Here is a 24,208-nt window from a genome sequence, read left to right on the forward strand (position 1 = left end):
CTGAGGCTGGTCTCAAACTTGAGACCCTCCTGCCTCAGCCTCCTGAGTCACTGGGATCGCAGGCGTGTGCCACCACTCCCAGACAGTTAACTGCATTGTACCCTGTTTGGATCCACCTGGCCTCGGTGCCAGTACAACATCATACGCAGACCAGGCCCTCGATGGGAGTTCCTTACTCCTAGGACTTTCCTAGTGAGGGGAGGGCGGACCCAGACCTCCACCGAGGGTCGTCCTTCCCCTCTTCAGTCTTTATTCCCCCTGGAGCCCACACCTCTGTTAATTCCGGTACCAGGGGAGCCTGAAGGAGGAGCGGCACAGCGACCATGGGCTGGAGACCCTCTGGACACGCCCCCCGCCTCCTCCTAGCAGTGCCAGGCAGGGGACGCCCTTCCCTGGTGTCTTCCTCCTGGGGGACCGGGGGCTCAGCTGGAGTGGGGGGGAGCCCAGCCTCTGGCCCCGGCAGCCGCCTTCTCAGCCGCCCGCTCCTGCCCCATGGTGCCTGCTTTTCTGGGCTGAGCACAAGAGTCTGGGGTCCCAGAAAAGCCCTTGGCCCCAGGGTGCCTGGGAGGGCTAGCCGTCCTCCGCCCCGGGACCTGGCTGTCCCCCTGGGGCAGGAAGGGAAGGGCACCTGACAAGCAGGACCCAGAGGCCTGGTTCTCAGGGAGACGTGCTCTGGGCTTGGCCCTGAGGTGGACACGGGCCACAGGACTCAGTTTGTGTCCACGGGTGGAGCTGGTGGCACTGGGTGGCTGGAGCCTTGGACTGAGAAGGGCCCTGGGCTGGGGCCAGCGTCCCGCTTGGTGGGAGGCGCTGGGCTCTGTGACTCAGACCAAGCTGTGTTCAAATCCTGGCTCTGCCACTTGAGGCTGCTGGTGTGGCCTAGTGTCCTGCTGCCCAGATCAAACCGGCCTCTGGCTCACCCCCAGTTCCTCGCGTCTGCTGTCCCCCCAGGCCCCTGAATATTTTCTGGCTTGAGGACAAACTGAGGAGAGAAGAAAACGGGAAATCCAGATGCGGCCTCTATCTGGAGAGACCCGGGGGGCCCGGGGCGGGGCGAGGGGACCAGAGCCCCTGTTCCAGGGAGGAGCCAACTCGAACTTCCCCCAGGAAGGGCTGTGACCCTTGACCCTAGCAACCTGCCTTGGGCACGTTCAAAAAGCCCCCCAGCCCCAGAGAGCTGACCACGGGCCAGCAGGGCCATAAACCAGCCCCGCTCCTCGGCTCAGGAATCCTGAGCGAAAAACCAGAAGGAAGGGGGCCAGGGAGGTGGGGTGTCCTGGCCGGGAGGCCGCAGGGCGGGGAGGCCGCAGGGCGGGAGGGGAGAGGGGCACCGTGGGGACCGGGCTCCTGGAGGTGACCGTGAAGCAGCCGAGAATCCGGGCGGCTGACCTCCCCAGATGAGAAGGGTGTCCTGTCCTGCTCGTCCCCCTGTCCTCCTCTGGCGGTGGAGCTAGGACACTTTCCTCGGGGGGTTTATGAAGATTAAGGGGAACGTCTGGGAAAGGGGCTCCCGAGGCCGGGCCAGGGTCCCCCGTGCTGAAGGGTAAAAAGAATAAAATAAAGTACGTGACACAGTAGAGGGAGCAGGGGACAGCAGGGGGACGGGTGGAGGGGAGGCCGGGTCGCCCGGGCCCAGCACTAGCTCTCACGGGCCCTGTCGGGGGGATGGACAGAGGGCAGCACACCCCTCTATTCAGGGTGGCGGGGTAGGGACACAGGCTCATGGAGTGCCAGGCTTGGGGTCCCCAGATGGAAGGAGTCTCTTCATTTCCACCTCGGACTTTCTGATCCCCACCGTCCCGCCCTGGCTTGTCACCCTGTCCCCTCCCTCAGTGGGCCACAGCTCGTAGATTCGATGTTGCTCCTCCCCCCTGGTCTGGGGGGGGATTCAGAGGCTGAGAGAGGGACGAGCCGGCCCCCTCCTCCTCCAGGTCTCCAGGGGCCTGAACCAGGCCAGGTTCCCGGCGCAGTTCGGCTGCAGGAATCGGCCTCTGTGAGCCTCGGTCTCCTCATCTGTGAGATAGGACCAGGGTCGCCTCCTCCCGGGGAGGGCACGTGTGCCCGGTGCTGCCCTGGGCCCAGCAGCCCCGGGTGCGGGTGCCGGGCCCACCCTGCTTTCTGGCTACACCCGGAGCAGGGCTGGGGCTGGGCCTGGCCTTTGAAGTTCCGCGTGGCCCCTGATTACCGCAATTAATTACCCGGGGACAATGGCGGGAGGCCCTGCCCTCTGCCCTTGCCTTCAAGTGGCAGGGGGTGGGCGGGGGGCACCGGGGGAGGCCCAGCGCCCGCCGCCTGTTTGTTTACGGGCACCACCGGGGGCTTATGGCCTCCCACTGCAGCCCGTTCCGAAATCAAAGGGCATCTCCAGGAGGAGGCCGGGCCAGCGGCTTGGGGCTGGGGGGAGGCTGCATTTATTTTTGGGCCCCAAACCCAGCACAGCCGGGTCTCTGTCCCCGTGTCCCCTGGGGCCGGCTCTGAGCCTCACTGGGGACAGGTGTGCTGCATTCAAGGTGGAAACTCTCCTGGCGGGTTGTGGGGGGCACTTTGGTGCCCTCGCTGTGGGTCTAGAGATGACCTCTGACCCCGGGAAGCTCTCAGGGGTACCCGTGGCTGGCCTCCTGATAGGGACCTGAGAAGCCTTGGAGGGGCCGCTTGTTCACTGAAGGCATCTGTCCGTCCACTGTCCATCTGTCCGTCTGCCGTGCCTCGGGTGGAGGAGGACGGCCCCCTGTGAATGGAGAATCCAAACGCTCCGAGCGAGTAGGCGGTCAAGTCTGGGCCCGCTCCCTGCCCCGCAGAGTTACGGGACGGTTCTCGAGGTCTCTCCATGGACACGTGCACACTTCTGGTCATGGGGACCGAGGGGGCGGTGCAGGGGACGCCGTCCTGGCCTCCCTCCCTCCGTTGGGTGTGCCGGGGAGGCTGGGAGAGGCCGCTCGCTGCTTGACGCCCCCCCAGGGCTGGGTCCAGGGTCCAGAGGTGGGAACAGGCGGCCAGCCCCACCTCCTCGCTGGGGCCGGTCCCCCGTGTACCCGACCGGGAGACCGAGGGGCCAGGAAAATAGCTTGACTGCTTCCCGCCTCCCTGGAAAGCAGGCCCGCTGCGGCTAGAACGGAGATTTTCTGGTTCTAAACCCTCTAGAACATTCTGGGGCGTCCAGGGGGGGCCAGCCCCGTGCCAAGTTGGGGGGAAGGTCCCTGTGGAGGAAGAGCCCCGGTTCTGACCATCCCCCGCAGGCAGGAGCCGTCTGGGGACTTTAACACAGCCCTGAAGGTGAGGCCAGCAGCGACCAGCCCAGTCAAGAGGGCTCCGGGGTCCGGGCCCCCCGCTGCCGCCCAAGGGGAATCCTGGGTGCACTTCTCCTTCCCCATCCAGAATCCGAACCCTCATCTCCCGGATCCCTGCACTGGGGCTGGGTCTGGGGGCTGCAGACGCCCCAGATGTGAGCTCTGGGAGCATCGTTCTGACCCTCTCACTGTCAGAGGTGGAAGGGCAGAAGCCCCAGAGAGGTTAAGTGAGTCGCTCAAGGTCACACAGCGAACTCAGTCAGTCCTGCTGGAGATGCTGTCATCCCTCCGAGGCGGGGACTCTCTCCGGGCCCCTCGCAGCTCATGGCCACCGCTGGGTTTCCCCTCCTCGCTGTCGAATGGCTTCTGAGCCCAGAGGAGACGCAGGCAGAGCAGCGAGAAAGCCGATGACCGGGAAGAGCTGGTTCGGCAGCCAGGCCGCTGGTGGCCAGCGCTGTACAGCTGTGACCCTCACCCCCTGTGGATGGCCTTGTCACCCCTCCATGGCAAGTGGGGACATGGAGCTTAGTTGTTCAGGTCGCACAGTAAGTGGTGGAATATCAGGTCTGGCGGGCCGGGGGCTTGGGCCCATCCAGTCCTACTTCCCCGTTTTGAAAATAAAGAAGACGAGGCCCTAAGGAGCCGAGGCCAGGAGCCGAGGCCTTTCTGGGGCCCCATCTCCGAGACAGGTGGCCGTGAGACGCCGGTTCCCGGGAGAAGAGGGCAAGGTGTGGCTGTCCTGGGAGCGCGCCAGCTTTGACAGGGCCCAGTGGGAACGTCCTGGTTCAGGGATCCTCCGCGGGATGCAGTGTTCCTGCTGGGCCTACCAGGCTCTGCAGTTGGCCGGACCTGACTTCAAATTCTGACGCTGCTGTGTGTCCTGAGGAAAATGAGAGCAGCTCTCTGATCTTTGGTTTCCTCATGTTCAACATGAGTTCCCTGGTGGTCTCTGGCCAACCCCAGAAGGCGAGGGAGAGGCAGGCCTGGCCTGGGCTAGGGAGACCAGGCTTGAGCAGGAACAGGGACATTTCCAAGGGGGAAAGCCAAGAGGTGTCCACTGGGGCTCATTCCTGGGCTGCCGCAGTCTGGGGCGTCCTGTTTCAGGATGACCTGGTGGCCACCTCGGGTCGCCCTGCGGTCCAGGATGGAGGGCCAGGTCTGGCCTCGTTTCTGTCATGAGACCTCCACACCCGGTGGTCGGGCTGCGGCCTGGGGGAGGTCGGAGCTGCTGTGGCCTGTAGGGACCAAGGGACTCCCTGGCCGCTGGGTCAAGGCGGTGGCAGCTGGTGACCAGGGAAGGGCTGGGTGGGGGAAGGGCGGTGGCCTCAGGTGACTGTGGAAGGCGTCTGGCCCCTCCCCCATTTCCTGGCCAAGTCCTCAGGCTCCACCCTTCACCCAGGGGGTGTGGCAGCGTCCCCCAAGTCAGGCGGGAGAGTCAACAACTGGAAACCAGGAGGCCGGGCGGCGGGCCTCTGACGGTTCAGAGCAAACAAGCTCTGGGCAAGTTCAGCGTGAAGGAAGCGGGATTGGATTTCCCTCCACTCACCTGACTGCTGGAGGCGGGGGCTGCGGGAGGGGGGCTGCAGCATGGGCCCGGGGGGTGGGTGGTTTAGTAACTGAGAAAGCCCAGAGACATTCTACAGCTTCCCCCATGGCAGCTGAGGACCAGGGCTTAGGACTACCAAGGACAGGCAGTTCTTCCGTTGGTCTGACTTCATTCCCTCCTGCTGCAGCTCAAAAGATGGCTCGCCCCGGCTCAGCACCTGAGCAGAGGAGTCGGGCTTGAGTCTGGGCCCTACCACGGCTGCCGTGCGTGCTGTTGTACATTTCTGTGCCTTCCCCGTCTGCAAAATGGGGGAGAACGAGGATGCCCACCCCAAAGGCCCAGGGTCAAGTGCAGAGTCCTAGAGGACGGGAAGGGGGGCGAGAAGTTAGTTGGGTGGCTGGGCTTCCCCTGCGCCCCAGAGAGCCACCGGGAGGAAAGGGTGCCTGGAGCTGCCCGCACCCTGGACTTCGAGTGGCCTCATCAAGGGGGCCCAGAGGCCGGGTCCTGGAGGAGGCCGTCCGAGGGGTGGGTGAGGTGCAAGGCATGTGTCCTCGATGAAGTCACCGCGTCACGGGGAGCATGGAGGTCCGAGGGCCCCGGAGGGCGGTGGAGGCAGGGGAAGGCTGGGAACGACCTCTAAGTGACCTCTGCTGCTCGCTCCCAGGCTCTGGCCCCTGTCCTCTTGGGGCTCCGGAAGGCTCAGTCTCTGCGCCTCTTCCTCAGCCGAGGCCAGCCCCGTGGGCCCCTCCCCAGCTGCCCCCCTCTCTGATCCCCCAACAGCCCCCCGAGCCCCCTCCTCTGGAGCAGAATAGGAGCAGCGGGCGGGGGGGGGGACACTCTGGGCAAAACCCAGGAGCCCTGGAAGAGCGGTTCCCAGCCTTGGCGGCCGAGATTCATGGCGGGGGCTTTGAGAAACCCCAACCTCCGAGCTGCCCCCATTCCCAGCGGCCAGGACGGGGGAGGGGTGCACGCCGCTTCCCAGGGCTCCCCAGGTCTTTCCTGCCCAGGAGAGGGGCTGCAGATGTTCCGTCCTATAGAGGCCGAGCCTCGCCTTCCCAGCTTGGGCTTTTTTGCTTGCAAAAGGTGGGGGCCGTGGGAGTCACCCCACAGCCGCCAGGCAGCTTGGAAGGAGACCAGGGTGAGAAAGCCCCTGGCACCTAGTAGGTGCTCAATGAACGCGTGCTGAGGGTGGTGAGGCCCCGTCCTTGGAGGCCGACCAGGTGCCTCTGGATCCCAGTGGCTCCGGGCTGGGCCCGCCTGCTCCCGGGAGGGGTCTGCCTTTGGCCGAGTTGTGTGGGTCTGGGCAGGCGGGTGTGCCAAGGCCCTGGGGGAGGCCGGCTGCGTCTTGTCGGGCACCTCTTAGGTAACCCTGGGCAAACAGTGACTCAGCGCCTGGCTAGAGATGAGTCCCGGCCCGGATCCTCGGGTTTCTTCAGCAGCGTGTCGGGGCCTCCCAGGGTGCGGCAGGGACCTGTGTCAGCTCTCCCCGGGGCCTGGGGAGGGTCTGGGCCAAGGGGCAGCGTCCCTCCTTCCCCGTCCTTCCCCGTCGGCCTCTGCACCCGGGTGGCTCCTGGAGGCTGGGGCTCAGAGAGTCGAAGCCACGGTCCAGGGTGACAGGGTCCTCAGTCCCCGGACCTGGCCCTGCTGGTGGCCCCCGGTCCCCCCAGGATGCAGTGGAGGGCAGCCTGGCTGGCCACCGCCTGTCCCGGCTTCTCTGTCCCGCGTCCAGGATGCCTCAGGCTGGGGGGTCACTGCCTCCACCCAGGGGGCAGCCGGGAGGAGCCCAGGGCATCTTGAGAGACCCCCGAGTCAGAGGTCTTGGTGCTTGGCCCAAAGTGGCCACACGCACCCTGTCCAGTGAGGCCTGCTGTCAGCCACCCCTGCATCTCACAGTGACACACCCTGCGTGTCCCTATCTCCGAGAACACTCACACCCCCAAGAGAGGCAGCGGGTCTCGGGGAACAGACAGAGGGCTTGGGACCCAGCTGCCCCTCTGATCCGCTGTGTGACCTCTGGCAAGTTGCATCCCCTCTCTGGGCTCCATTTCCTCATCTGTAAGTCGAGGACTTGGGACTGTGTTTGCTCCCAGCCGGAACAGACCAGGATGCAGAAAGGTGCTCTCAGATCTGAGCCCGAGAGTCACTTGCACCCGCCCCAAGTCTGGCCCCCACCCTGCTGTGTGGCAGCTGTGAGTGGTGGCCGGTGGCTTCGGCTCTCTGAGCGTCCTCATTGGGAAATGCAGAGACAGGGGTCGACGTGATGGCCAAGGTCACAGGAGCTGATCTTGAAGGCGCCTGGGACGGCGCACACATCCCAAGTGCCCAGGCTCTGGGGACCTGTCCCCGCCGTACCCACGTAGCCCAAGGCTGTGGCGGACGCGGTGGCCCTCGCCAACCTGTTCCCCACCAGCTCCCCTGCCCTCTCTGCAACCCCTAACTCGTGGGACCCGGGGCTTTGGGTCCAGACCTGCAGTCCCAGGGCCTCCCACGGTCTGTCCATCGGTCCATCCGTCCGTCTCGTGGGAAAGGTCTCCGGGTTGGCCCTGGGGCCCGTGGCAGGTGCCAGCGGCAGGCAGGGGCTGCAGCTGTGCAGATGACAGGCCGCCCGGCCGCTGTGCCCCCGCGGCCACCTGGTCCTCATCCGCAGGCAGCTCTGGGGAGGGTGCCCTGAGCTGGGCGGCGGGCGGAGGCCTCAGAAGTGGAAATGGCCGCGTGTTTGTGATTTACTCCCGGACACCAGCGGGGGACACCAGCGGGGGACACTAACGGGAACCCGATGGCACCAGCCAAGGCGCCGAGCTCCTGGCGCCACCTCAAAGGTGCTGGAGAGCGTCCGGCTCCCGAGGCAGGTCCAGCTCAAAGTGGAGCCAGAGGCCAGGCCCCAGGCCCCAGGTCCCCAGGTCCCCAGGCCCCAGGTCCCCAGGCCCCAGGCCCCAGGCCCCAGGTCAGCCGACCCTCGACTTTTGGAAGACCCAGAGAGTCCGGGTGGGAGCGGGACGGGGGGCTTTGCCCTCGGGGCAGGGACGGCCAGCTGGGGAGGACGGGAAGCAATGACTCCAGGTAGCAATGAGGGGGCTGGGGTGGGGCAGAGTCCGGTTTTCCATTTCCCAAGAGAAGGGGGACGGCAGGAGACACGGGGCAGTGTCCCGGGTGCAGCTGAACGGGAGCCGCCCCGACGTTGTGAGCCATGAGGAGGAGGAGGAGAGACTGTGGGCCCAGTGGCCTTGGGCACAGCTCCACAGACACCGCCCGCTCCCAGGGCGAGCTGATTAGAGGGCAGGGGCCGATGGGGACGGGGCAGAAGGCAGAGGCCGGGGCTGGGAGGCCCCAGGGGGCAGAGTGGGAGGAGGGCTGTGAGAGGGACCCCTTGTGGGACCGGGGAGGGCTCGGGAGCCTGATTTTTTATTTTTTATAGTAGGACCCAGGGGTGCTCTGCCCCTGAGCCACATCCCCAGTCCCTTTTTATTTTTTATTTTGAGACAGGGTCCTACTAAGTTGCTGAGGCTGGCCTCCAAGTTACAATCCTCCTCCCCCGGCCTCCTCCCAAGTCACTGAAGTTGCAGGCATGTGCTGCCACACCTCCCGACTCTTTTCTCCTTTTCTTCATTTAAAACCCGACAGGCTGAAGCTTCTGTGGGCAGAGTTGGCAGGAAGAAGAGGGGGAGGGTGTGGCTGAGCGGGACAGTGCCCAGCACTTGGAGTTCTTTGATGTACTGCCATCCTGGGAGGGGACCACCTGACCTTCAGCATCTTCACCCCGGGCACCGGGCGGGTCCCCTCCCTTTACACTCTCCCTCCCCCTCTCTCACTCCTGCCCCCCCCCCAGTCCTGGGAGTACCCCCCTGTCCATCTCACCAGGCGGGGATCCAGCCCCTTCCCTCCAGCGCGGCCCTGTCTTGCTGGGGTTCCTGCCTCTGAGCTGCAGCTCTGCAGGGGGGGCCGGGGTCTGTAAGCAAGGACAGTAAGGTGATCCCAGCTGCTGGGGAGGCTGAGACAGGAGGATCCGGAGTTCAAAGCCAGCCTCAGCAATGGAGAGGCCCTAAGCCACTCAGTGAGACTCTGTCCCTAAATAAAATACAAAATAGGGCTGGGGATGGGGCTCAGTGGTTGAGAGACCCTGAGCTCAATCCCCAGTAGCAAAAAAAAAAAAAAAAAAAAAAAAGGAGGAGGCCAGGAGTGTCAGGCACCAGCATGAGTGTGTTCTTCAGTTTCCAGCCCTTCCTTCAGGAAGGGAAGTGACATGGCAGAGCCATCTAGGTTCAAGATCTGATGCTGACACATAGAGCTGAGTGACTCTGGGAAAATCGCTGACCCTCTCTGGTCTCATCCTTAGAGCTAGGTTGATATCAATGCCGGAGGTGACCCAGTTGTGCATGCAAAGCTCAGGACCTGCATTGTCGGGAGGGCCGTGGACCCTGGTCTTCTCTTCAGGCTCCTCCCTGAGTCCTCCCCCTGCAGCTCCTTAAATAAAGAGGCTCTTGTCCCCCAGCTACCTCAAAGCAGGACCCTCGCTCTCTGAGAACAGCGTGGTTTCGCATTCCACCAGCCCCCGGCCATTTTAATGCAGCTGTAACCTATGGCTGGCCACAGTTTTGGGAAAATAACATTATTAATTCTTTCGAGATCAGCAAACCAGGCTCAGAGCAATAATTGCCGCAGGGTGCGAGTCACAGATTTTATTTTTATTGATCAAAAAAAAATTTTTTTTTATCAAAAATACATCACACTAGAAAAGGTGTCAGCAGCAGGAGCAAATTGGATTTTAACTCCTTTTGAAAGAGGGGGCCCCCTGCGGCAGCCACGTCCTGAGAGCCAGGCTCGCTGGGGAGGCTCAAGGGGGCAGGCGTCGAGGGTCCCCATCAGGAGGACGCGTGTCTGCATCTGGGGGCTCTGGGGGGCTGAGGGGAGCCCCGTGCGTGGGGTCACCCAGCGCCGATCCCCAGACCTCCTGGCACCGTTCAGCTGCTGGCCAGGTGTCTGGAGTGGCATAAATACATCTCTAATGAGATCACTGTGCACCAGGCCGCTGACATAGTCACCAGCAACCATGCTGGCGCCAAGAGCAACCTGGGGGTGGATTTCCCTTGAAACATGGCTAGTTTTTACACAGTTCTGGGCCTCTGGAAGGAGGCCGTTCATTCATTCATTCATTCATTCCATAAATGTGTGCTGAGCGCCAACTGTCAGCTAGGTTTCCCTCTGGGAAGCAGAAATGAAGCAGGGACCAAAAAAAAAAAAATGTTGTGGGGCACAGTGATGCATGCCAGTGATCTCAGTAGCTCAGGAGGCTGAGGCAGGAGGATGGCAAGTTTGAGGCCAGCCTCGGCGATTTAGTGAGAACCTGTTTGAAAATAGGAAAAAAAGAAAAAAAAAAAAAAAGGACTGAGGATGCAGTCCAGTGGTAAAGTACCTCTGGGATCAGTCCCCAGCATTTGGCTGGGAGGCTGAAAGACAGTTCGTGGAGGAGACTGGGTCAAGTTGAGGCCCAGCTTCAGCTTTTGAAGGTCCCCTGTTAATGTCGGGCAGCTCTTTCCCCTGCAAATACCAGCATCTGCATGCTGAGCAGGGAGGTTGGCTGTGGGGAAGGAGAGGGGACTTTGGTCAGACCCAGTGGTGAGGAGCGGGGCAGGCAGGTGGGCAGGCTGGGCCTCTGCTCAGGCCTCCAGGCCTCCTGGGCATCAGGCTCCTGGTGATACAGGCGCAGGCACCCAGGAGGAAGCCCAGCCAAGCTTGTCCCTGCAGGGTCCACCATGTCCTGAGCTCGGTAGCACGCAGAGCATCTGGGCTTCGGGGCAGAGGGCTGAGGCCATGGTACTCTTTTCTGTCTCTCTCTGTTCTGATGGTGGGGAGAAGGATCGTAGTTTTCCCCTGGACTCTTGCTCCCTCTTTGCTGAGTAGCAGTTTAGCTTATTTTTCTTGCTAGTTTCCTCTGCATTTCGGTAGAACAGTGGTCTCCAAAGTGTGGCCCCAGCAGGCATAGCGATGCAATCCCACTGATTTGGGAGGCCCAGGTAGGAGGACCACAAGTTTGAGGCCAGCCTCAGCAATGTAGCAAAACCCGGTCTCAAAAAGTAAAAAGGTCTGGGGGTGCGGTGCGGTGGCCAAGCGCCCCTGCATTCGATCTTGTCAAAAAAAGAAAAAAAGAAATCACCTGGGTCTCAGCAGCCCTCGGAGCTTGCTGGAAACGCAACCTCTCCGGCTACTGAGCCAGAATTTCCCACCTGGGGCCCTCCGTCTGCTGACACCAAGCCGGCGGCTGATTCCGGTGCCCAAAAAGCTTGCGGGCCCCTGGCCGCTGTAGAAGATGCTGGGCTTTGGCTGGCTTTGGCGTGCGGCTCCCTGGGTTTGAAGGGGGCCTTAGTTGCTTAGTGTTGCATGGAGTCTCCACACCTTTCTGAGCGCTCTGTGGAGCACCCGCCCTCTGAGGAGGTGACTGTGGGAGGACATAAGGAATGCCGAGTTCCTGGCTCATAGTAGACCCTCAATAAACGTCAGCTCCCCCGCTCCCTCCAGTACTGCTTCATAGTCCAGAAGCCAACCACGAAACTCAGCCGAGAGTGTTCACGGGCGCATGCCGGTCACCTTTGCCAACTCTGGGAGCAACACAGTGACAGCCTCTTAGAATTAATTACAAAATCTTGAGACGTTAGAGCCCCACGGGGACTATTTAGTTCCACTCTGTTTTTATAGATGAAGAGACCGAGGCTCAGAGAGGCCATGTTCGCAGCCCAGGTGACTGACCACCTCTGCTCTGCCCTTCGGGTTCCTTGGGGATTCACAGCTGGGCAGCTCCACCTGAGCCCTTAGCTGCTTTTTTGCAAATAGCTTTGGAAGTCAGAGACGGTGATGGTGGCTCTCTGTGGCCTGTCTCCCAGCTGGCTCAGGGCCTGGCCCTGCCACGTGGCCTACAGCAGATCTGCAGCTTCCGAGTGACCGTGAAGAAGTGACCCCGGGTTCAGGGCTCCTTTCACCCCCTCTCGCCCTGGTTTCCTTGGGGGCAGGCACCTGAGCAGGGGCAGGGACGCTGCCTGGATGGGGGCAGGTGACAGAGGTCACTCGGCCCTCCCAGCTGCCCCCCAGCCTGGGACCTGGCTCCAAGCCCGTGTTTGCTCAGGACCCGGTCCCCCCCGGGCAGGGGCGTCGCTGACCCAAGTCGCAGCAGTAATTAAGAAGTAAGCGCTGCCGGGCCGCGGCGTCATTTGGCTAAGTAACCACCATGGTCCAGCGCCTCAGAAATCACCATTAGAGCCGCTCCTTATGGCCATAAAATTGCTCGTTTTCTGCCTTTCATCGGCCGCCCCCCGCCATCCGCGCCTCGCTTTATTTATACATTCGTCCTCAAACAATGGCAATAAACTCTTTCCCAGAGTGTTGCAAATCAGAAATTTGTCCACATTTTTCCACCACCTTCCACCGTGGACCTGCTCTGCCTGGGAACGGCCGGCCGGCCAGCTGGAGAGGGCTGCGCCCAGATGGACGGGGTGACCCGACGGGGCTGGGGGAGAGGCCGGGAGGGGCCCCGGGGCTGCGCCCTGAAAGGCCTCGCTGGCTGCCCGGCGCCGGCCCTCGAGGAGACCCCAGGGGCCCCCCCACGACGGGGAGGGAGGGGAAGAGGAGGGGGAGGAGGGCGGGGCTTCTCCTCGGAGGGGGCGGGGCTTGGGGACTTGGGGAAGCAGGACAGAGACCCCAGGAGGAATGTGAGGGTGAGGGCCGCACCCATGACCTCGGGGTGTCCCGTGGCCCCCAACTGAAAGATGAAAGGCAGCCCTACTGTGTGCCGGGGGCTGGGCTCTGGCGATAGAGTAGATGGATTAATCAGGTGCACCCCGGGGCCCCCTCCCAGGTTGGCCTTGGAGACCCAGGGGAACCCCTCCTTTTCAGGGATGGGGAAGATGGAGCTCAGGGAAGGGTTTAGCCTGGGCACATAGCGAATCGGGGGTGAAGTCGGAGGCAGATTTCAGGGTTCCAACCTGAAGCCCCCCCACCCCACGTCTTACTAACAGCTCGCAGGATCCCCCTGGACCCTCTGGGGAGGCAACAGTGCTCTCGTCCATTTGGGGGCATTTGGGGGGCACTTCTGCGGTGGCTCTTTTAAGTTTTTAAAATATGTTTGAGCTTTTCATTGGCACCTAGGAATCGTTCACGTGTGGGGGCTGGGCAGGGCATCTCAGGACAGGCATGCGGTGTGCCATGATCAGATCAGGACACAAGCAGAACTTGGTTTTTTTGGGGGGGGGGCTCCTGGTACCCCTTGAACCCAGGAGCACTTAACCACTGAGCCACATCCCCAGCCATTTTTATTTTTTATTTTGAGGCAGAGTCTCACTGAGTTGTTTAAGTCCTCACTACGTTGCTCAGGCTGGCCTCCTGCCTCAGCCTCCCGAGCGGCTGGGTGTTAAACTGCCCATCTGTCTGTTCCCTTGGACTTTTGTCACTTCCTTGCACTGGGACACCGGAATGCTCTGTTCTAGCTCTTTTGGGACTGTTTGCTCATCTGTTTCCTACCACATCCACCCTCCCGTGCTGGAGAGGAGCTTCCCCTCCGTCCTCCTGCCCCTGGGAGGCAGCGGTGGGACGAGTCTTCCCAGGAAAGCAAGTAGCTTGGAGCCTTGGGAGGGAAGCTGTGGCCCTGGGGAAGCTCCGGTCGGTGCTTCCGTCTGTCACGACCAAGGTCCGTCCGTGGCTCCTTCATTTAACTGATGGCTGCGGTTTTGATGAGGGACCTGCTCTTGAACATTCTAGAATGTTCTTAATTCTAGGAACCACAGAAGTGTTCCCAGTTGCCCTGCCCTGGAGTAACACCCAGGATCATAGAAGACACACAGTCCCGTCCTCAGGAAGCCCCAGGTGGACCGCGGCCTCCCCTGAGTGTGGGGCTGGCTGTCACTGGGCACCTCTCCACGTTCCCATCCCTGTGGCCAGTGGGCACCTGCGGGAGGCCCAGTGGAGGAAGGAGAGTCCATGAGGACGAGGGACGTGCCCAAGGTCATGTGACAGGTTGGAGACTGAGCAGGAAGTGCCAGGACCCCGGGCCCTGACTTCCCTTCTGAGAGAGGTCAGGCAGGGTCTGGGCAGCCTGGTCCCTGTCACCGACGGGTCTGGAGCTCAGCCTCTGCTCGCGGTTTTCCTCTCCTGCCCTCTTTCTCACTCCCAGCACGACCCTCATTTTGGAAATGACCAGAACCGGGTTCAGGAGTTCAGGGACACATCTGGCCTCCGTGGCTGGTGGGAGGCAGGCCCAGAGTGAAAGCCGGGTCCCTGTGACCACAGCGGCTGTCCTTCCCCTCTCTCCCCCAGTGCTGCCCTGGACACACCTCTGTGACAGGCCCCGGTGGTCAGGTCTTGAGTGGCCAGCGCTGTGCGCTCTGCTCTGCCTGGCCCAGCGGTGGCCCTCTGCTTGCCGGGCGACTCAGTGAGCGAGTGATTGAAATGTCCCAGGGAAGAAGGGGATGAAAGGGCGATTATTTTCAAGATGATCTTAAGCTGTAGGAAGCCTGTAGCTGATTTTGAACTGAGCTCCTCACACAGTGGGCTAGTTCCTACCCCGAAATATCCCCCCTTCCCAAGCCCCGCAGTAGCTGCATGGGACACCATGAGGTAAAGCCACTGAGTTGGTAAGATGCTCAGGACATCTTCTGCCTCAGCCAGTTGCCGTAGCTGGGTGAACCTTAGATAAGAATTCTCTTCTCCAGGAAATCTTCCCTGAGAAGTACCTTTGGCTCAGATGTTTCCCGCCCTTGACATCCATCTCTTCTCTGCCATCTGTGCTCGGTTCACAACTCAGTGCAGAAAACCGAGCTCTGGATCTGTCCTGAGAAAACATGCCTCTGAGTTCTGGCCATATAACTACACAGTACCATTTTAAGTAGTACTGCTTCCTTCTTCCCAGGTCTGTCCCTTCCTGGCAGGAATGTATAAACAGCGCCCTCTAGCGCCTCAGGTCAATACTGTGCTCTTAGCCCAGGGCCATGATCCTACCACTCCCCACATGGGCCCTACATTTTTGGGGTGCAAATCGTCTGCCTTAGATTCAGAGCTTAAAACTGATGGGCTGGATGGGACTTCCCGGAGGAGGGAGGGTCCAGTGTGGCCGGTGGGGGTCCAGCTCCTGCCTGGGGGTTGGGAGAGGGAGGAAGCACAGGATCCAGGTCAGGCAGAGGCCAGGTGGCTCCGCACCCGCCTGGCGCCCCCGCCCCTGGAGGCTCTCAGGCCAGGGGTCTGGTTCTGGGTCCTCAGACCCTTCGGATGCCAGCCGGGAGGGAGGGTCCCACCCTTTGCCATCTGGGAAGCCCCTTGGGTGCCCAGGGGAGGGGCGGGGACTCTGCCGTGGGGGAGCCCCAGCTCGAGACCTCCGAGAAGGACCCAGGCCCTGGAGGGTGGTCCTGGGCCGTCCCCAGACACCGCGCTGCGGCTCCTCCTCTGGGGCAGGGGGCTGGCCTTGTTGCCTTGACCCAGGGGTTGGGGATAATGGAGTCCCCAGATGCCCAGCGGACACAGGACATTCCAGCTTCTCCAGGGAGGGGCAGGGAAGGGGGCTGTGGGGCCTCCGAGGGCAGCAGGCCTGGGGGCTGATGGAGATTCCATCTGCCAAGGTCGGCCCTCGGGCCTGTCTAGACCCTCCTCCGGCTCGCGAGCCCCTGTGCCCCTTCTCCACCTGGTTGGGCCCCCTGCCTGTGGGGGGGGCCTGGCTGGGTCCCTGCTCCTCAGGACGGGGTGCGTGTGTGCGTGCATGTGTGTGTGTGTGTGTGTGTGTGTGCAGGGGGGCGTCCAGCAGAGCCAGGGACAGCACCCATCAGCCCCCGGCCTCCCCTCCCCACCCCTCCCCTGAGCTCCCGGAACAGGGACGGGCCATTTCCCCTTTGACTGCCCAGCACTGGGGACAGAGGGGGTGCCCAGGACACATGGGAGGTGAATCAGGTGTGGCCAGTTCAGCTGTGCCTCAGTGGACGAGGGTGTCCTCGGGGAAGCCGTCAGGGTCCCCAGCGCAGTCCCTGTCCTTAAGGTACTCACTCGTCCCCCGGCTCATTCACTCGTGGGTGCAGCGGATACTCAGGGGACCCTTGTGAGCACAGGAGACTCAGCATGGAGCAGAGGCCCCGAGAGGGCACATACCCTCCTGGAGGGGGTACTGGTGGCAGCTGGTGGCAGTCTTGGGGACAGTAAAACAGAGCATTCGGCCTGTGCGTCTGTGCCCGTGCTGTGGAGAGGAGTGCGGATCCTGCTCTGACCCGCTTCTCCCCTGGCGGAGTCCACGGGCCCTGCCCGCTGAGTCGAGGTGCCCGGCTCTGCTGCCCGGCCCGGCCGCTGCGAGCTGCAGGAGCCGACGGGCCGAGAGCGGCCAGGGTGCACCGTGCAGAGCCCGTGGTTGCAGGGCAGTGCCTGGCTGGGGGTGTGGGCCTCGTTCCCAGGCTCCTGGCCTTGGTGCCCAGCTGGGTGCCCAGCTGGGTGCCCGAGAGGCTGTGAGGGAGAGGAAAGGGCCTCACGGATGCTTGGCAGTGCCCAGGGCTGAGGTGGGCACCCGAGGGAAAGGAGGGTGGAGGAGGAGGCCGGAGGGGTTAACAGGCAGGGTCCCTGCCTCTGGGTCCCAGGCCCCTCGCCTGCCCCTGAGCGGGTCCAGCCCCTGCAGACTGGACGAGCCACTGTCACAGCCGAGCGGTTCTGGGGAGGGGCCCCCGCTGGGCTGCAAATGGCTTTCCCATCTTCCGAAGGCCGCGCCCAGGCTGCTTGGTATTCAGGGAGGCTGGCCGCACTGGCGGCTCCGGCTCTGCCCGAATTACTTGATTAAAACGCATATCAACTATTATGTGATTCGTTCTGTGCGCAGCCCGCGCGCGGCCCATGTTAAACTGTAATAAAAGCCGGGCGGGGGGCGGCGGGCGGGGGGCTGGGGCCAGGGCCAGGGCCGGAGGGTGTCTGTGACGGACCCCAGGCTCATGGCCAGTGCTGGCTTCCGTGACCCGGGGCGACAGGGTCGGGGAGACCTTCCTCCTGCCTGGTCTCCTCCACAAGAGAGAGCGCCAAGGGCAAGGTGCCGGTGGGAAGAGGCCAGCTTGGTTTTCAGGAGCAGAAATGGACTCCTCCCTCACCCAGGGACCTGGCGGGGGCCGAGTCTGTCACCCTGTCACCAGGCTGGGCGTGCTGGGGGCTGGGGTCCCTTTCCAGCCTGGGACCCCGGGGACACCTGGGAAATGGGGCTCGGCTGCCATCCCACCCTCCCAGCGGCTCTGGAGGCCGGCGCCGGGTCCGTGAAGGGCTGTGACTGTGGAGGGCTGCGCCCACGGGCAGGGGCTGATTTGCAGGGGGTGAGTCCAGGAGGAACCCCGCCGTCGCCCCGCCCGCTGCACTCAGGAGCGAGCCCACCGAGCCCCGGGGTCCCCCAGCCCGTGACACCCGCGGACCACAGTCACCGTCAGGCAGCGCCCTGACCCATGGGTGGGCTTTGAGAGCCAAGGGCAGGCCCTGAGCCGCGGGGATGGGCCTGGCTGGGCAGACGGCCCCTGAGCTGGCTGCCCGGGATGAGCAGGACCCCCACCATGGCAGAGGTGGCCCACGAAGCAGAGGGCGCTGTGGTCACAGCCCCTGGCTCTACCGTTTAAGGAAGCCAGAGCTGGACGGGGGGGCCCGCGGAGGGCGGAATGTCTGGACACTGGCCATGTTGTGGTGGTGGGGCCTCCTGGTCCACCTGGCAGTGGGCAGCCATTTCCCAGAGGTGGGCGGGGGCTCTGGAGGAGGCAGGGTCTGGGGGTGGCCGAGCATCGCCCCAGAAACTTCACATCCGCCGTCGCTGACCTGCTGGGCTGCACCCCACCCTGAACCGGGTGGCTCCTGCCCACCCTCAGCCTGGCCGGACCACACGGCCCTGCCCTTCATTCCGTCCTCAGGCTGCTCGGTGGCTTTCGCAGGTCACCTGGGTGTCCTGCCGATGGAGGCCTGTCCTGTGCCCAGTTCACCTGGAACAGTCTTCCCACCGCTGACCCTGGGAAGCCTCAGGCCCAGGTGCTGCCCCCCGTCACACTGGGGGCTTCTGATGGGGGAAGCTGTTCCCCCTGCGAGATCGGGGGCCTCCCCGCCTCCCGGAAGAGACAGGATCCAGGAACGTGTGTCCTGCACCCTGCCCTGGCTCGGGCCATCTTCAGCCCAGGGCCTGGCCCTAGAGACGTTGCCCTCAGCTGTTGGAAAGGCCCCTCTCTGCCGCCCGCCCAGGTCTGGTGTCCGTGTAATGAATGCGTCCCCATGTCCGTCCCCCACGTGCCCCCACCCCACGCTGACTGCTCAGCGACTGGCTTTTGGTGCGTGGAGGACTCAGCCCCCGTCAGCAGGGTCTCTCTGCGGCCAATTCCACTTAATCCTGTTGATTAATTTAACTCGGAGGCTGAAGGGTTCCTGGGGGTGGGGAGGGGAAGGGCGCCAGGGCGGGCGGGAAGGGGGGGGCGGGGGGGGGCGAGAAGCAGCGTCAAGGCCCCTCCACCCGTCACCACCCTCCTTATCACCATCATCCACAGTAACCATCTTCCCGGGTCCTTCCTCTTCCAAATGATTCTCAAAGGCTCTTTTCCACTGCACCCCCAAAGCCATCCAGTGCCGAAGGCAGGGGTGCGCTTTTATCCTCATTTTTACAGCTGAGAAAACCCAGGGGACGGGGACGGGGAGGGACTTATCCAAGGCCACCCAGCCAAGGAAAGACAGAGATCAGGACCCAGTTATCAAGTCCCCAAGGCTGTCACACTCCCTGCCAGTCAGTCCCCTCCTCACTATCCCTCTCCACGGTCTTATGGGGGCTGTGTGGGCTCCTTGAAGTGGCTGAACCTCTCTGAGCCTTGGTTTTCCTATTTTGGGGGGCGGCAGGGGTACCAGGGATGGAACTCGGGCGCTTGGCCAACGAGCCACACCCCCAGCCCTGTATAGTATTTCGTTTAGACACAGGGTCTCTCTGAGTTGCTGAGTGCCTTGCCGTTGCCGAGGCTGGCTTGGAACTCGCCATCCTCCTGCCTCAGCCTCCTGAGCCACTGAGATTACAGACGCGCACCACTGCGCCTGGCTTCCCTATTTTTAAAAAAGCCAGTTGTCCCAGCTTCATAGACCTGTCATGTGAACAGCACAGAGGAGCCCCCCAACCCTCAAATGGGGGTCTCACCCCCTGCGAGGCCGGGGAGCGGGTGGAAACTCTCCTTCAGGGGACTGATGACACAAACAGGCTGAGTCCCCTTCTCCTAAGATGTGTCTGCGTCTCTGCGGGTGGAGGACAGTCTTGCTGTCCCTTCTCAGCATCCCAGGAGTTGTTATGGCAACACATCCTCGCAGAGTGTCCTCCAGATCCTCTCAAACAGCGGAGACCTGCGGGCTGGCTGGCTTCCTCCTCTCTGGCCTCACGGGGCTCCCCAGGTCCTGCTGATCCGGGGAGGGGGAGCTGGGGGGCAGGGGACCAGAGCGGAGGCCCATGGTGGGCCTGGGATCTTGGAGAGCAGGGGCATGGGGTGGGGCAGCGGCACTGAGCCTGGGCGGTGGGCGGAAGCACCTTGACCTGGGCGCCTCTGCCCGAGACAGATGTGGGTCATTTGGTCATTGTCACAGTTTTGGTCACAGCCTGATAGTCTGCTGTTATTTCCTTAAGGCTTTACTTTGTACGAAAGCGCCGTAGGAACCCTCTTCAGGAGAGCAGCGCTCCTGCCCGGGAGCCCTGAGTGCCGGCTCCGGGGCCTTCAGTGTCCTGGAGAGTGACCCCGTGGGCAGCTCCGGCCCAGGGCTGCCCCTGCCCTGAGGGGAGGCAGGTGTGGGAGGCGGGTCGGAAACCAAGTCCAGCCCAGTGGAGAAAGCTCTCCAGTGGCACAAGGTGGTGTCCAGGTGCCCGATGCCACACGCGGCCAGGACGGCCACAAGGGACAGCGTGGGTGGAGAGCATCCCGTCACCTCTGAGGCTCGGGGCGCAGCCTGGGCCGTTAGCTGGGCTCCCTCCAGGGCCACTGTGCCCCTCCCTCAGCGACCGTCCTCCGACTCCCGGCTCTGAGGACAATCTGTGCCTCTGACAACCCTGATCCCTGTCCTGCCGGAGCCTGAGGGTCCCCGCACGGGTGCCACTCCTGTGTCCCTGGCCACCTGCCAAGGCCAGGTCCTCCTTCAGAGCCGCGCTGGCCTCCTGGTCCCCATCAGGAGTCAGGCCTGCGGCAAGTTCCGAGGCGTGAGTCCTTGGGATCAGTCGTCTCTGGCTCCGAGCCCCGGACGTGCTAGGGAGGGGCCGGGGGGCCAGCTGGACCCACGCCGTCCGCGCTCGGTGTCAGAGGGGGCTGGGCAGCTGGCAGCCCGGGCCGTGAAGGGCAGGGGAGGGGACGGCCCTGTGCCCAGATCTGCCCTCAGCACTGAAGGGAGGACTGGCTTGGTTCCCTGGGTCTGTGGCAGGATGTCACAGCTGGGGACAGCCTGGCAGCGGTCAGTAAGGCACAGGGACGACTTCCCATCGGGTGAGCTAGAGGAGGGGAGAAGGAACCCAGGGCAGAGCAGAGGGGTTGCCCCCGGCCGCTGGGCTGCAGGTGGACACCGCCCCCTTCCCGCGTGACCTGCAGGGCAGCACGGGGTGGACCGCCCACTGTGCGCTTCAGCAGCCAGGCCCCTGCCCGCCGTCCCCTCACCTCCTCTGTGTCCAAGGGGCCGAGCTCATCTTTGTTTCCGTGGCTTTCCAGCGTGTGTGGGGGCTCGCTCCTCGTGGGGTCCCGAGCGTCACTTAGCTGGGCACGGCAGGGTGTGCCCTGGCGTTGGTGAGCAGGTGGGACCGCAGCTGAGTGCGGAGGTGACCCTAACAGCCTGGACACTCCCCTCTGGGGTTCCGTGACTCAGTTTCTCCCATCTGTAGTGTGGGCCCGTGACGCCGTGTCCATTCAGGCAAAGCAGCTGCTCAGTAAAGGGTCTGGTGAGGGAGTGAATACAGACCAGAGTGTTCTCCAGGATCCAAAGATGGAGGGAGGAAGGAAGACCGAGGCAGAGAGGAGAGGGAGAGAGCAGCAGCTGGAGGAGGAGGACGTCAGGGCTCTCTCCCTGCCCCCCTGCCTTCCTGCTCCCCTGGTTGCTTCTCTCACCAGCCCCTCCTCCACACTCCCCTCAGGCCCTCCTGGTGGATGGGGCAGAGCTTCTGAGCCCTGGCTAGGGACCTCCCTGCTAGCACCCCCTTGACAGTGTCAGAAATAGGCAAGAGGCCGGGGCTCAGTGAGGGTGGGGAGCCAGTTCAGCCTCAGCTCCGACCGTGGGGAAGCTTGATCAAGCCCTTCCTGAAGCTTCCCCAGGCTGCAACTGGGGCAGAAATGGATTCCTGGCCTGAGAGCCCCTTGCAATGCCAGGGAGCAAGCTGGCTCCAGCTTCCTGCTCTCTCTGCACAGGAATCCAAAGCCTTCACTCACCTCCAGGCTCCAGGGTGGAAATTAGTAGGAGTCAAGAGGTGGGGGCCATGGCCCGACCAAGATCACCCAGGTGAGGTCCCCTCCTCCAGGCGGGGAGGTCACTGAGAGATCTGGGAGTGTCCCAGGAAGGGCCTGCCTGTGGAAGCCACATAGTCCAAACGTTTCATGCTACACGTAGGGAAACTGAGGCCCGCGGGAAGCTAGCAGGAGTCTGAGCTCCCAGACGCCACTGCGGGGCCCGGTAGCGCCTGTGAGGGGGAGAGCAGGAGCCGGAGGAGGACCCTCAGGTGCACTGTCCAGCCCCCTCCTCTCCCCGGCCTCCCTGTCCTCTTCTCCTCCTTCTCTTCGTTTTTGCAATATTTCCACAAAACCCGACGACAGTCTCGTTGAAACGATCATCAGTTTAAAAATATCTAAATACAAGTATCACACAGAAAGCGCCCCGGCCCCAGGGTGGGCGCCTGTGCGGGTTTGGGTCATGGGGTTGTGCGTGCTTTTCTGCGGGTGGAATGGATCTCTGCCCACCGGCTTGTACCTTGCTTTTTTCTTAAAGTTGGTTTTTCAGATGTCATTCATAAGCGGCAAAACCCTCCCTTTCTTGGAGAATATACTTCTGTGAATTTTGACAAATGTATTTCACCATGAAACCACCCCCTGAGCCTCATGTCATGGGTATCCATCCGTGCGAGTGGAAATAATCTAAATGCCCAACTATGGGGGATTAGCTTTAAAAAAAAAAAAAATGGTTTTGCCAGAAACTGCTTAGCCAGCCTCCTAGGGCCGGGGATGGAGGCTGCTCCCCACGGACCCTGCAGCGGTCAGCATCCTTCCCTGCTCGGGAGGGACCCGGTCCTCAGTGAGTGTTCAGAGTGGGCGCGTGTGGCTCCGTGCAGACCCGCCCTCCGCCTCACCGGCCCGCGGTCTCCCCTCTCACCCGCTGCAGGGAACCGGCTGGACGAGGGCTCGGACGTGGAGTCGGAACCGGACCTCCCTCTGAAGCGCAAGCAGCGCCGCAGTCGGACCACGTTCACGGCCGAGCAGCTGGAGGAGCTGGAGAAGGCCTTCGAGAGGACCCACTATCCTGACATCTACACCCGCGAGGAGCTGGCCCAGAGGACCAAGCTGACCGAGGCCCGCGTGCAGGTGAGGGGACGCGAGGGCCCGGCCCGGAGGAGACCGGGGTGGCCAAGGTCAGTGCGAGGGGCTGGGGCCCGACCTCCACTTGTGAGCGATTAATGCCACCAGCACCTGGAGCAGAGTGCGTGGACAGCGAATGTGACTGGCCGAGAGGTGGACAGCCCAAGGGGAGGGGACATGGAGGAACAGAAAGAAGGAGAGGGAGACGGAGGAAGGGGAAGAAGGGCACTGAGCTGCGGGTCTCTGATGGGGACCGTGGGGAGGGGGCTTCTGAGCAGGCCTGGCCTCCGCAGAGCGGTTGCGAGTTTCCCGCGTGGGAAGTGCCCCAGAGGCCGAGCAGGTGGGTGCCTGCGGGGTGTGACCCATCGGGCCAGGGCAGGGAGACCCCAGACCTGGAATGTCCCCCCAGGCCTTGAGGGAGGGGCGGGGTAGGGCCAGAGTCTGGGGCTCCAGGCTTGCCCTGGGGAGGGGGTGGCCTCATGTCCCCAGGCTGGGCCCTGGACTTCCACCAGGAGGCCTACAGGTGTCCTTCAGTGCCGGGGCTCAGGCTGTGGAGGGGGACGAGGACAGGAGGTGACAAGTGGCTTCACCACTCCTGGGCTGTCTCCTGATGACCGGGCAGTGGGCCTGCAGAGGGGCTGCCCCTGACTGCTGCGGGGGCTGTGACCAGCGGGGGGACCGGCTTTCCTCGGCACCCCCCGGGTGCCCGCTGCAGTGCCCGCGACTCCTCACAGGTGGCCTCGTGCAGCCTGGACAGCTCACCGGGTTGTCAGGGTCTCACACACAGCCCCAAGCCCGAGCGAGGGACAGAAAAAGGCCCAGGGAAGCGCTCCCCCCCCCCCCCCCCCCGCAGGGAGCTGGACCCCGCTGGCTGGGCCTGGCGGTGCCAACGCCCACGTTCTCTCCACGCGGAGGAGATGGTGACTCAGACCATCAGGGAGACCCTGGCTGGAGCCTGCAGCCTGACTCCCAGCGTGGGGCAGCGCTCTGCCTTCCCCTCCCAGCCGGGGGGACATCTGAGCCTGCCCAGCCCGCCTCCTGATCCCTGCAGCTGTGCAGCGCATTCCTGGTGCCTCTGGTTCCCACGTCCGGGTCGGGCTCTTCCCGCCACCTTGCAGCCTGCCTGCTCCCTGAGAAATGGCCTCGCTGCCAGGACCATGCTTTTATGGGCCCAGGGGACCTAGAAACAGGTGTCACTCTAGGTCCAAGGAGGGCGGGGCCTGGGAGTGGAGGAGCAGGGAGCCCAGGCACGCTGCAGGCGGAGGCCGCTGCAGGCGGAGGCCGCGGACCCCCGGGGCTCCCTGCCATGCTCCTGCCACCGGCTGTGACCTCCAGGGGCTCCTTAGCCCCCAGGGTCTCTTAGCAGAGAAAGAAACAAAAATGTTGAGTTTTTGAAGAAGGGACAAAGGCTGACCGTCCACCGCCAAGACAAAATCAAGACCCTGTAGCCTGAGAGACTGAAGCCCGTGCAGCCCCGAGGGTGGAGGGACCAGGGACAACAGGGCATCTGCTCCCGTCCAGCAGGAAGGTCCACAGGGAGAGCGCTCCGGAGCCTGTGGGTCCCGCCCCTGACCCACTGGGACACCTGGGCAGGCCACTTTCCCTTCCAGAGAGTTAGTGTCCACCTGCAGACAGGGGACGGAGCGCAGTGACCACGAAGCCTTCTGGAAGCTCTGGGGTTCTCACTGTGGACCATCAGGATGCTGGGGGGGAGGGGACCCCGTCTCTAGAAATGTCCAAGCAAAAGCACAGTGTCCAGCGGCCCCGGGAACCTAGAGAGGGATCCCTGCTGCAGGGAATGGGGCAGGGACCTTTCCCGATGCCCTGAGCAAGCACTGTCTAGATTCTGAGCT

At 63.1% G+C, this 24,208-nt stretch overlaps 1 protein-coding gene across 3 annotated transcripts in view; it reads left to right on the top strand.

Annotated features, from left to right (window-relative positions):
* Positions 1-24,208, top strand: part of Pax7 (paired box 7) — an 86,334-nt gene that overhangs the window by 24,619 nt on the left and 37,507 nt on the right. For all 3 annotated transcript variants that reach the window (XM_078025430.1, XM_078025429.1, XM_078025431.1), the window contains exon 5: positions 22,162-22,361. In XM_078025430.1, coding sequence (XP_077881556.1) covers positions 22,162-22,361 — 200 coding nt within the window. The remainder of the gene's footprint in view (positions 1-22,161; positions 22,362-24,208) is intronic.

Source organism: Ictidomys tridecemlineatus, chromosome 11 (assembly GCF_052094955.1).
Source record: "Ictidomys tridecemlineatus isolate mIctTri1 chromosome 11, mIctTri1.hap1, whole genome shotgun sequence".
Classification (NCBI taxonomy): Eukaryota; Metazoa; Chordata; class Mammalia; order Rodentia; family Sciuridae; genus Ictidomys; species Ictidomys tridecemlineatus.